Raw genomic sequence first — 14,249 nt, 5'->3', positions numbered from 1 at the left:
CTTGTATGCATCTAAGTATTTGTACATCCTATCAGAATTGCAAAATGCATACAAGTAAATGCCAACAAAATCTCAAAATACAATTAAATTTAGGACATTTTTGCCTTGAATGGGCTCCATACTTAATCTCAATTATTCTTTGAAATTTGGAAGAATAATATGTATTATTACACAAATAAACATATGATTTGAGTTAGAATCACTGATGACAAAATGTTAATCGAAAGTACCAACACAAGGGTGAGTTGGTTGAACAGACTGTATAGTTGGGGACTTCCAAATGACTGTCATGTGGGCATGTGTGACTAACAGTATTGTTGATTATACACTAGAATGTTGTGGCCTAGAAATAATGCTTAATTTTGTTCCAAGCATTTTGTTCAACCTGATATGCAAACAGTAATATATCTCAATATCTTCTGGAAGATGGAACCTTGAATCATTTAAGAACACAAGCAACAAAATTAACTGTTATCAGACTTCGGTTTATTGTAAAATTTAGCAAAGTTTTTCTTGTAATCCCTGACCCATTCCTCTGAAAACAAAAGCAAAAACATAATTATTGCTTATACTTTTCCCCCTACTTTGTTTGTGCTACTGTAAAAGAAGGGAGAAAATCATTGTAATAAATAAAAAATAGAGATATAACAGAGAAAAATAAATCAGTTCAGATGAAAAGTATTAGGAGCAACAGAAATACCATTAAGCAGTTTCAAAATCAGCTTCTTTTAAAAAGATCATCTTATTAAAATAAAAATCACACCAAAAATATAGCAGCGGAGAAGAAGGATAAATACAAGTTAATTGCACAACAGTCCCATGCAAAAAACTGTGTCACTAGCCAAAGCAGTAGTATTCTGAATCCAATTTAGGACGCTTGTGTAGTGCCTGTGGGTCCTCTATTAGGGAGCTGTCACTGAATTGGTCCAAGTCTGAAGGGGTCTGATGGCCTGGGACATCATCTGCCAATGTGTCCAGATAACTTCCCACGGAAATGCCATCCAGCCCATCACTGCCATCGTGTAGGCTGTTGTAGCTGCCACGTAAGGAGGTGCTCTGACTCTCCAACAAACTGCACAGGCTACCACTGAGGCTGCTGCCTCTGCTGGTAATGGTGGCTTTCTCTTCAATCATCCACTTGATGGACTCGATGCTCTCATTGATTACAAGCAACTGGCGCATGAGCCTGACGTCTGTGGCTCTGAGGTTACTCTGTGGAGAAGGAGAGAAAAAAGACATTCCAGTTATTTTACATTCTTGAAAGACCTTAAATTCATTTGGGGACTGTCTGCTGCATTTCAGAATTTTAAATTCACAGAAAAAAATATAAGTGGACTGGATCTCAGAAACTTTTTGAAAATTTCTGACTGATGGTAGGAGTTGTAATAAAAAAAAAACTCACTTCCTGCCAGATGCATCAGGCTCCAAAAGGTACGACAAAACCCCTGCTGCATCCCTGACCCTAACCAAGTGACCTGAACATATCATATTGAATGGCAGGTTCTCTACTACAAAATTTATTTTCTCTTCGGCCAGATTAAGTTTATTAATGTTTACGTTGTAGTATATATGTGAGTCCTGAGGGGAGGGGAGAAAATGAAGGTGAAGAAATTAAGGAGTCATCCTCAGCTCATGGAAGACTCTAAAAGCCTCTGATTATAGAGTGATAATGTGCCAAGTGTCATCATAAAAGTACAGCATTCATTAGCAAAATATAATAACACTATATGACAGGTATTATTATTTTTGTCTTCATTTTACAGATGAAGAAGATAAATCTGTAGAAAAGAGTTAAGAGTACAAGAAAAAGGCCTGTATTCTTAATGACTATATTAACATAGACAGTGCTGAATAATGCTTTTGCTTTTAAGAAACAAATTGCTCTAATATTCCCTGAATCCAAAGGATAGTGATACACTAGGCTGATCCAGTTTATAAGATGAAGTGAACAAATATTTATGTAGATCTATTTGTTTCAGATATATCAGGGGCACCCCAATCAAAAGTGGGATATCAGATGTTGGGAAGGTCTGAGATCTCCCTTATGTGCCTTCTAGGTGTGTGGTCCTTCTGATAGATCTAAGTTACTTCAGGGATATCTATCTCCACAGCCACAAAGCAGAGTCTCTTCGCAGGTCCCACAGTTTACTGTAAACATTTGGTAATATCAAGAGGTGGTGTTTGGGGAAGTGGTGCTGTAAGAACTCCCATGATTGTTCTGTTGAAACAGAAGAGATAGGCTCTTGAGTACAGAGCCTGGCAGGGCCATGTTTGGCCACTAGAGGTCCTAGTCACGTTCTCTATGGTTGGTTGGTTTGTTTTTTTTGAGACAGTCTGGCTCTATTGCCCAAGCTGGAGTACAGTGGCGCAATCTTGGCTCACTGCAACCTCCGCCTCCTGGGTTCAAATTATTCTCCTGCCTCAGCCTCCCGAGTAGCTGGGAATACAGGCACACACCACCATGCCCAGCTAATTTTTAGTACTTTTAGTGGAGACAGGGTTTCACCATGCTGGCCCGGCTGGTCTCAAACTCCTGACCTCGTGATCTGCCCACCTCAGCTTTCCAAAGTGCTGGGATTAGAAGTGTGAGCCACCACACCTGGCCTTCTCTATGGTTTAAAAATTGATTTCTGTCCCTCCAGTTGGGTTATTGACCCAAAAGTCTCAGTCATACTAATTCTTTCGTAGGATCCAGAGCTAATTCAGATTTATGTCAGTTTCTGTAATTATCTGAATTAACATTCATTCTTGGATGACTCAAACCGTAAGGAAGAAAAGAGCGAATTGTCCTCAAAAGTATTCATTTGTATTGTAAAAATATTTCCATGTGAGGAGTTAATCCATAACTGAAGGACTGAGGGAACATGATGAACAAACATTAGGAGAGGTGGAAGTTCCATTAATAACTCCAAGAGATGCAAGATTGTGCAGGTTTCAAAAGAATAAAAATATATCTATGAATACAGAAAGCATAAAGTACAATTTAAAATCCCTTAATTTTACTGGAATATTGAAGTGACTTGAGTGACTTCTTTGTCTTCTCTGAACAAAGCACTAAAAATAAAGTGCAAGGGAGTAACAAAGAAAATTACTTTTCACTGAGATGTTCATGAACAGAAGGATGTGAACTTAGCCTTGAGATGCCCCTCTATTTGTTGGGGTGTCTCAATAACTTTGCAATGACTTTATGTTGAGGAAGGAGGCTTTCTGACAGTCTTTATGTTTAAATTCATCTGCACACCCTATGAGCCAGGAAGACAATGGTCAAGTTACAAGTAATACAACAAATATTTATAAATCAACAACAATTTGCCTAGGTCCACTGAGCAGCCCAGAAAAATCAATATGAGTTGAACTTTTGCTAAATTATTCAGCAGTCATCTGTAGCTGATAAAACATGCTGGCCCCTTATAAGGCGTGGCACAATATCAATCTGACCATTTCCCAACAGCTCCCCAAATGAATCACGGTTGCATTTATTCACATCTCCACCCTCTCCCATGAAAATGTTCCAGCCCGTTCCCAGCTCTGGGCATGCTCCTCTGTCATTCCCCATTCTTGAAAAACTTCACTCTCTTCCTCTCCAAATACTCCCCATTCTCCAAGTCATACTTCTCTCATCAAGCACTACTTGAGGGCTCCAGCCTCCTCTGCTGGCCTGCTTCACCACTACAGTCCTACTAGCTTATCTCCCAACATAGCTTAACTTTGTACTGTCATATACTGCCAATGATTGTCTTTTAGCATTTTCAACTAGGCTGTGAGCTCCTTAAAGAAAGAAGCTATGTCTCACATTTCTTCCATATCTTAAGGTCTGTCCTAAGCATTGGTTGATTTTTGGGAATAGTCATAATTAGTTGATTTTTGGAAATAGCCATAATTTTAGGAACTGTGAAAATTTAGCTCTTAAGACAGTAGTAATACATGTTCATAACAACTATGCCACCAGGGGTTAAAACATACTTAGAATACATTTTTTTCGTCAGCAATTTTTTTCTGACTTACACAATGGCTACATCAAGTACAAGTTTTTCAGTTTTATTAAGCAGTAAGAAGAAAAGAGGAGTGGACTATGAAGTAACAAAAGCCTCCTTTGACCATGAAATGACTTATTTAAATAGGAAAATCTTTTTTTTTTTTTTTTTTAACTGAAAGGAAAACATTCACAGGCCATTGAACCACTGTTGGGAAAAAAAAAAACGATGAAAGCAAGTCGGTTAGAACGTGTTGATCTGGTTGATAATGATTATAGATTTAACTGTGTCTAACCCTATGTCCTCCCAGGGGAGAGTAAACAGCTTCCCACCGTGGGAGCGCTGGGCATGCAAGTTCACACGCTGGCAGGTCCATCACCAGGAGCTCCAGGCATAGAGAGCCCTGGGCCGGCCCAGCTGCTGCACTCTGCTTTCTCTAAGCACCAAGGTGTGGTTATGCTACCGATGACCCTTGAAAGTATGAGCAATCCACCAAAGAACTAAATCACAATGACTCTTCTGTCTCTAGTAACTGCTCCGCCTTTCCTCACTGTTATTCATTTCGGTCTTTATGAAGTCTAGCCATCAATTAAAAACATAGTAGCCTTGCACTGGCAGCATGAAACTGTGTGTTTCCTTCTGTTGGAGTCTTATAAGGTCCCGCAACTTGACTTCGAGGATACTGAGAGTTGAGATCTCCTAAAGGTCTGAGTTTAAATGTCACCCCCTAGGAGAACCTGATTCCTGATCAATCATAATATACAATACCCATGCCTAGATTAATATTACATTTTCATGTCTGTTTCCTTCATAATATTTATGACTAGTTGAAATCATAATCTTTATCATGGATTTACCTATTATTTTCTGTTTCCCCCATGAGCATGGAAGCACCACAGAGTGCTTGGGTCTTGATCTGTCCTGGTCACCACTCTATGCCAAGACCTAGAAGAGTATCTCACACAAAGTAGGTGCTAAATTAGTACCTGTCCAACACCTGAATAACAAACTTTGCTTCAGATTGGATTATTTGTTGGAATCTGGGGTTTTGCTGTGGGTCAGTAATATGTGACTTAAGAGGGGAAACAAAGTAGCCTCAGGAAAGAACATTTCAATATTGAAGCATCCCAGCAGATAATCCCTTCTATTCCTTCTCCAGATTCAAACACTGAGTAACTGGTGTGAGGTTATTCCTAGCTAAAATTTACAGAGTATGAGATAGTATCTCTAAAAGGAAGTGGACTTCAAGGTGTGAGTCACACTCCAAACATTATTCTATTTGTTCAGGGGTGATAACTGGTACTAGCACAGTGTGGGTGTTCTGTAAACACTTGACAAAATGAATTGAACAAAGGGAACAAACAACCAGGACATGTACCAAAAAACAACACAACAACAAAAAAATAAGGTTTGGACTGATTGGTCCAAAGATCCAAAAAGATGTGGATGTCCATTCCTCTTTTCCTCTTCATTTCCCCTCCTCCACACTTGTCCTTACAGTTTATGTCATATGGTTCAGCTTCCTACTTAGTCTCTCAGGCTTCAGGATTGTGATGTCACAGGTCTCTGTATTTTAGGGAGAATGCGGAGATTTCATGTCATTTTTTTTGACAGGTGATGAACTGAGTCTATGGTAGAACTTGAAATGAGGAATCTTGAAGGAGAAAATATTCTTAACAGTAAACTTTCCCAGACACCTTTTTTTCTTCTAGGCTGCCATTTTAATACTGAAAGAATACAAAGGTTATACATTGGCGCAATGGAATCTAAGAAAGAATGCAGTCGGATTTTTTGGTTGCTAATCAAGTTGACTTCTTTGTGATGTTGTATGAGAACCATGGTACTGACTCCAATCTGCCACTGCCACTATCTTCTTATTTGACCTTTGGGGAAAGCAGCTTGGCATACAGGACCTCAGTTTCCTTATACATGAAGAAAAATTAGATTTCATTCCGAGCTGCAGTGAACCATGGGACTCAGTGAAGGTGGTAAAGTAGTTCTGTGAATAAAGACTAATCTTACCCAATAAGAAGACTGAATTCAACTGAGGCATCCACCTAACATACCTGCTTTTCATACTGAGATTTCCTTTCAGATGTTTAATAACATCTTATAACATTTCAGGCATTTAATGTTTAATTTAATAAGAAGATTCTACAGATCAGATAATCTCAGGATTTCCTTCCATTTTGACATATTCTCTGATATTTTGCATTCCTGTGACCATTTCATTACAAAATTCTCTCTACTATGAGAAAACTATGCAGGCTATAGAGGAGACAGAACAGTCAGTTCTGCTGCTCAATAACTCCAGCACAAGATGTAGCTGATAAAAACTCATGGCTAAGGCCAGAAGTTTGGGCTTGATGTTAATTTTAGGTACTTTATCTGAAATTTTGTCATAATAATAATTTTTGCTCTCACCATTTGGGTTTGAATAAAAATTATTTTTTGTATCCCACTCCAAGACAAACATGCATATCATCTTTAATATGTCTATATATTAACTGAAATGTGCGTATGAGCTGCTGAATATATCTTCCAAATAGGGACATTTTTGCCTTTCTCACCATACTGGAGACTTGGATAGCATCATATACTCATGTTTCTCATAAAGCACTCCTCCATTATTGTTACCCTTTTATTTATGAATGTCAACTAATCAGATAAAAGCAGGTCACCTGCTAGTTAGGCATTTCTACTGCAAAATCCACAATATTCAAGATGTAAATCCCAACCATCCTGCAAGCTGTAATATGAATTAGAAGGAAGAAGAACTTCTTTGCAAGTCCATAGTCACATACATTGAAGGAAGAAAGATTAGACTTGCGTTTTAATGTGATGTTCTAATCCTAGTTTCTCATTAGGAGAAACTAATCATCATTCTCTCTGACTTGTAGTTGGTGGAAGAGAGTTTAGTTCTGTCAAGGGCCTCTTTTCTACCCACATTTATTTTAGAATATATTTTTAAAAGTCTATATGAACTGAAGAGCCGTTGTAAAAGCACTTGGGATGTTGTTTTTCCAGCAATTTATTCCAGTTTGTTTGCTTGTTCCTTTTGCATAACCTTCTTGTGTCCAAATTTACCCTCTCTCCAAACTCAGCACATCCTCAATTTGATGATCACAGAAGATTTTCTGCCTACCCATCTTTAAAATTTCCAGCAGTTTTTTCAATATCTATACTTACAAAGCACTCCTCTGGTTTCTCAGAAGATCCATAAAATATTATCATCTTTTTGCAGTCTGAGAAGACATTGTACAGCATTTCCACTCACTGTTTTTAGTTTGGAACGGTTCAGGTGAAAAGCCTACAATTACACAAAAGTCAATGCTGTTCCTTCCGCCAAAGCTTTCTTTCACTTTCTCAGTCAGTTCAAAATTTACAACAAAATTTGTTTCTAATTGGGCAACAGAGGATTCCATTTTTATATCAGTCAGCTTTGTCTTCCTCCATTTTTGTTTATATGTGGAACTGAACAATAACTAAAACACTCTTTTCCCAGAACCTTATAGAAGAGTAATTTCCCCAAGGATTAAATTACATACATAAAAATACTGTCATCAGCACAGCGGACTGATTGATGTTGTTTTGATAAAGTAGAAAGCTGTATGTGGTGTATTTGAAAGGGGCACATGTGACTCCCGTGAATCATAAACATAAATTCCGGCCACCAGGCCTGCTCGTGAGATCTGTACAGTTTCTTCTGGTGAGTCATCTGATCGCCAAAGCAAGACATGCAGCTTTTCAGTATGATTTCATCAGATTCTAGATCCAATTGATACTTAGATGCCTGTGATGTCAATTCCTTTTCCATATTCTAATACAGTGAAAACTGTTTCCCTGAATGTTTTCAACATGAATGTGCAAAGTGTAATTTAGGCTGATGCAATAGGCTATAAATCACCTGAGCCAAGATTCATTTAGAATGATCTAACAAAAACATGGACTCCCCATATTCACCTCAGAGAAGCTTATTCACATTGAACACAGACCAGAGAAATGTTTCCACTAATTTATAGTAAGTATTGTGCATGCATGTCTTTTCAATTTTAGAACTTAAAATATTCTTTTCATATGGAAGACCAGGGCATGTTAATGTGCTCCTCTGTGATCTGTAGTGGCCACAATTACATTGTAAGAGAAGGACACAGGGTAATGTGCCAGTAAATGTTAAACAAGCAGCTTCCTGGGAAAAATAAACGTGCGCACACACACATGCATGCGTATATACATACAATACAAATGTGCTTATATAGAAGATGTATAACACATATTTTACAGATAATAATAAAATATACAGCACTTTCTATTGTCAATTCCATATGACCAGCTGATTTCAGAGAATGCTTTTATTTATTCTTGCTGGACTCTTGTATGTATAGCAAACTATGGATGCAGTTCAAACAAAATTTCACAAATACAGTTAATTGGTAATTCATTCCTCAATAATTGTTATCGTTACACCTGATATGTGATCCACTGTTAAATTATTTGTCACTTAGTGAAAAACACATTAATTAAACTGAAACGTGTTTCAGCCTCAGCACTGGTTATGTTGGAGTTTTACTGGTTCATCAAGGATGTGAGCAACTTCTTCACTGAATTGAATAACAGTTTTCAAATACATGGAGAACATTTTCCTTTTTTGACACTATTGGAAATGTAATAACTAAGGACATGCCACATTTTTCAAGTTGAATCTGCAGTATTAACATTTTCTCTATCACTTTCTTAAGTCTAGACAATCAATAAAATAAAAATCAAGTTCTGCTTTATAGTGATTTTAAATTTATGTAGCATAAATACTCCTATATGGCCAATTTTAAGCTATCAATAGGATGTCCTTAAATATAAACGTGGGATTGATAAGAGATACTCAGTACTGCAGCATATATGGTATTTTCACCCTATAAATACAATAGATGTTTTAAATGACCTCAAAAAGTAATGAAAGTAAAATGTAGTAAAATGATTAGGAGGTGATGAATTTTGAGTCTTTATTACATTTGTTTTAAATTGCAGGTTTATATAAATACTTGTAAGTTTATATAAATACTTTAAATTTTAATAATGTCTGTAATTAGCAACTAGTTCACAAAACTCCTGAAAATTTAACAAAGAGCTCACACATATCAGTAGGTATTGGCTTCAGTATACCATTGAGAAGGTGTGGAATGAAGGCTTTACTTAATTGATTGCATTTTGTGATAAGCAGATTAGAGACTTGCATTTTACCCCTTAGGGCTTTTAGTTTTCTAGACATAATTAAAATCTGAATGTAATCTTATCTTTTACATTTAATAAAATTTGAAGTAGATGTAAAATATTTATACCAAAGTTTTTAGTGCCTTTTATGGAAAGATTTCAAATACTGAATATAAATGACTCGACATTGTTGGGACATGAAATATACTGAAAAAGAGAACAAGCCAGGTATCTGAACTCAGTTGAACATTTATGTTTTTGTATTATAATAATTTTTGATGGTTATATTTCTAAAATAAGAGGCCACTGTTATAAACGGTAGGTTTTATAATGCAGAGTTGTTCAGCAATGCATTTAAAGATTGTTGAGGAGATAGGACTATAATCCCTATTTTTACATGATTCCTGACATCTTTTCTACCCAAATGCTTTATCTTCTCTTTTAGTAATTTCTTGATACTATAGTTCAATCTGTTTGCCATGGATCTTATGCCCCATATTTCTTCTTCTTTCTTCCAACTCTATTTCCTGTCTGCTATGTGCAGCCCAGTAGTGCTTTAGTGAACTTACTTTGTAAAATTCTCTGTAGGAGAGAACTGAGTTGCAAAGAAAAGTGATCTCTGTATTTTTTTGTAAAGCAACAGACAGTGAGTAAAATTAAGTGAGGAAGCAATCTCTGCAACAGAATAAAATGGATGGGCCCTGCTCCTAGAGCAGAGATCTGCAACCTTGAATGAACCTATGGATCAAATCTTGTTAAAATTTAAATTTTGCTCACTAGTTTTATGATTCTGTACTTCTAACAAGTTCCCAGTTGTTACCAATTGTGGTAGGCAGTCTCAAAGATATCTCCCAATAACCACCCTCTTCTGGTATCTACGTCCTCATGTAGTTTCCTGTCCTGGTATTGGATGGGCCTATTGACTTATTTCTAAATAATAGACTATGGCAAAAGTGATGGGATGTCATTTCTGAGAAAAGGTTACAAAAAGATTATGGCTTCTGCCTTGGGCATACTCTCTCAGATGCTTGCTCTGAATGAAGCAATCTACCATGCTGTGAACTGCCCCTTGTGAAATGCATAAGGTAAGGAACTGAGATCTCTGGACAACAGCTAGCAAGGACATAGACCTGTCGACTGCTACTGGTCATGTGATTGAGCTGGGAAGTGGATCCTCCCTGGATAGAGCCTTGAGATGACTGCAGCCTCATCAAGGCACCTTGATGGCAGATATGTGAGAGACACCGATCCAGGGGCCTTCACTTAATATGTGCCCAGACTCCTGAATATAGAACTGTGAGATAATGCATGTTTGTTGTTTTAAGTTGTTAAGTTTTGAGATATTTGTTATGCAGCATGAATAACTAATACACCAATGCTGTTGGTATACAGACCACACTTTTTAGCAAGGTCTTAGAGATCTTTCCATTTGTGGATAATTTTGTTGATAGATGCTGAATCACCATCTGTGGAAGGCTACTTTATCAATATATTTCTTTGTAGTTTGAAAAAAAGGAACAAATAGAGTAAGCAGTTAAATATTTGTTAACAAAAACAAAAAATGTTCAAGGAAACTGAAGGTCATTATTGAAAGAGCCATTCGCATCTACTGGAGAACAGCTTTTCTTTCCCCTAAGAGAAATTGATTTCTTACCCTGAAGGAGAAATGACAGATGATTTATGTTTGATAATTAATGACAAAAATGATTCTTTCAATATATTTCATTTATATATTATATCCCCTATAACCTGAGGGTCATGAAAGTAGGGCCTACATTGATAAGATAATAGACTAAACTTAATAACATTCAGATATAATTTAAAGAGTTTAAAATACAGTGAGATTAACTAAACTGAAATTACTGAATTTTCAATATTGACAACTTTATTAAGTTGCAGTCCTGCTTTTCAGAATTCCTCATTTATTTGAAAATGTGCTTTGACTTGGCCTCAGTAGGAGAAAAAGAGGAGGTGATTAGAATGATAATAAAAGTTATTTATGTTTATTGAGTTTCCTTCTAGGAGTTAATTCTTTTTCATAGATTAACATTTTTTTTGGAAAGACCTGTACAATGGCCCTTTGCATAGAAAATATAATGAAGGCTCAGATATTTTACTGCAAATATTTATTTTCACCTGCCATTGATAATTTGGTAATATTTGGAATACTTTATGATGCTTAAGATCAGTTTTGTTTTGTTTTTCATGTGGTGTCTAAACACTGACTAAATATTTTCATTTGGAAACTTTTGGGTGGGACTGTCCAGATGGGAGAGTTTCACTGGTATAAGTGGTGATCTGAAGAGCATCCAATAAGAGACACCTGACATATTCTAACATTCACTGATAATACATTAACTTTCCAGTCTAGTGATTTATTCATTTTCAGCTTTTTAAAATGGCTTTAGGAATATTGATAATAGTATCTGCCATTTATCAAATGCTTCCTATGTACCGTGTACTTAGCTAGATGCCTTAAATATTAATTTATCTAATAAATGTAGTGCCATTCTTACAACAAATTGGTGAAGAAGCTGATTATTATTCTCATTATGGTTGCAGTCTGATATGTGAAGGGCTCAGAAGTCATCACTCCCATCTTCATAACAAGAAAAAAAGCTGAACAAACTGGAAATCAACAACTATTCTTAGGTTCATCAGAAAATTGAGGTCATTGGGTAAATTGCAGCCCCAGAAGACAGATAGATGGATACAGAGAATCATAGCTGAACAGGAACAGAAAACTGGAAGCAGAAGGCCTTAGCTTTCTGTAGGAACACTAACTGTAATTGGTGAATTGCTGGAAGGTTAATGTGGACTAGCTTGTGAGTTAAAAAACCCAAGGGGTCCCAGTCTCAGGGGCACCCAACACTTTCATGAGTTTTACCTCCAGAAACCCTACCAGGTTCTCAATATCCCCTGTGTTTCTGGCAGGGAGAGGAAAGTGCTGAAATATATCTCTGATCTCCTTAAAAAAGCTTGTCCCTAAGGCTTACTAGAACCTAACAGACTGGAGTTTTACCAAAGCTGAATCAACAAAATATCCAACTCAGTCTCCCTAAAAGACTGAGACCTAATTATGGACAGTAGAACACTTCCTCTTCTCCCACACCTTGCCACATCAATAAGGCTACTGTATAATAACGGGATTACAGCAAAAAGAACTGCAGGCCTCTGACCGTATTTAAAGAGTGTCAAAGGAAACCCAAAGACAATAGAGTAGACGGAAGCAAGGATACTACAGGAAATTTTAATCTCTGACACTGTAGCTACAGCAAATAGTAAGAAGAATCTAACTCCTAGTCACATAAATATAAAACCTTGCACTAAAGGCCAATCTATCACAGTTCCTTTTATATCATATCCAGCCTTCAACAAAGAATTACGAGCCACTCTAAAAGGCAAAAACAAAGTCTGAAGAGACAAAGCATCAGAACCAGACTCAGGTGAGGCACAGATTTGGGAACTATCAGACAAGGAATTTAAAACAATTAATATGCTAATGGTTCTAATGGAAAAAGCGAGCACGTGCAAGAACAAGTGAGTAATAAAAGCAGAGAGATGAAAGTGCAAAGAAAGAAAAGAAAATGCAAGGAATCAAAAACACTGTAACATAAATAATGCCTTTGATGGGCTCATAAGTGGATTGGACATAGCTGAAGAAGGAATCAGTGAGCTTGAAGATGTGTCCATAGAAACTCCCCAAACTGAAGTGAAAAAAGAAAAAAGAAATAAAAAGACAGAACAGAATATCTAAGATTTGTGGGCTATTAGAAAAGTTACATGATACAGTTTAGATGTTGTGCCACCTCCAAATTTCATGTTGAAATATGATCCCCAATGCTAGAGGTGGGGCCTGGCGGGAGGTGTTTGGGTCATGGGGGCAGATCCATCAGGAATGGCTTAGTGCCCTACTCACAACAATGAATGAGTTATTATTCTACATTAATGTGAGATCTAGTTTTTTAAAAGAATGTTGCATCTTGTCACTTTCCCTCTCTCAGCATGTGACCTCCTAGCTTCCCTTTCCTTCTGCCATGATTGTAAGCTTCCTGAGGACCTAACCAGAAGCGGATGGTGGCACCACGCTTCCTGTACAACCTGCAGAACCATGGGCCAAAATGAATCTGTTTTCTTTATACATTAACCAGCTCGCTCTTTTAGCGAGCCTGAGTCCTTTATAGCAATGCAAATGGGCTGACACAGAATAACACATGTATAATGGGAATACTGGAAGGAAGAGAGAAAAAGGAACAGAAGCAACATTTAAAGCAACAATGACTGAGAATGTCCCAAAATGAATGACAGACACAAAGCCACAAATCTGCAAAACTCAGAGAACATCTAGGAGGATAAATACCAAAAAACCTATATCTAGGCATATTATATTCAAATTATAGAAAATCTTTTTTAAAAGCTAGAGGAAAAAGAACACCTTACCGACAGTGGCACAAGTATAAGATTTACATCAAACTTCTACTCAGAAACCATATAAGCAAGAAGAGTGTGGAGTAAAATGTTTAAAGTCTTAAAAAAAAAAAAAAAAAAAAGACTACTAACCTAAAATTCTGTGTCCAACAAATTATCCTTCAGGTATGAAGGAGAAGTTTGGGCAAATAAAAAAGTTCTGGAGATGGATGGTGGTGATCGTTGTACAACAATGTGAATGAACTTATATGCCGTTGAACTATACACTTAAAAATGGTTAAAATAGTATATTTTGTGTTATATATATTTTGCCACAATTTTTTTTTAAAGTGAAGTAGTAAATACTAAAGACTTTCTGAGACCAACAAAAATGGAGGAAATTTGTCACCAGTAGACTTGCCTTGCAAGAAATGTTTTAAAAGTTCTTTAGAGAGAAGGAAAATACATAGGCAGAAACTCAGATCTATATTAAAAAAATGGAAGCGCATTAGGAAAGAAAAAACTGAAGAAAAAATGAAGATTTTTCTTATTATTTATTGATCTAACAGAGAACAGTTTGTTCAAAATAACAATGACAATGTATTCAGTGATTATAGCTTATTTGTGAATAAAATGAATGACAGCCATTTTATAAGAGAC

General features: G+C 36.6%; 1 protein-coding gene across 1 annotated transcript in view; it reads right to left on the bottom strand.

Annotated features, from left to right (window-relative positions):
* Positions 1-464: 464 nt before the first annotated feature.
* The window catches only part of LURAP1L (leucine rich adaptor protein 1 like), a 47,343-nt gene continuing 33,558 nt past the window's right edge, over positions 465-14,249 (bottom strand). The window contains exon 2 of the mRNA XM_033237357.1: positions 465-1,212. Coding sequence (XP_033093248.1) covers positions 838-1,212 — 375 coding nt within the window. The 3' untranslated portion in view covers positions 465-837. The remainder of the gene's footprint in view (positions 1,213-14,249) is intronic.

Source organism: Trachypithecus francoisi, unplaced genomic scaffold, assembly GCF_009764315.1.
Source record: "Trachypithecus francoisi isolate TF-2019V2 unplaced genomic scaffold, Tfra_2.0 Lachesis_group16, whole genome shotgun sequence".
NCBI lineage: Eukaryota > Metazoa > Chordata > Mammalia > Primates > Cercopithecidae > Trachypithecus > Trachypithecus francoisi.
The sequence above is the reverse complement of the archived record's forward strand: the minus strand, read 5'-3'. Positions and strand labels throughout refer to the sequence as shown.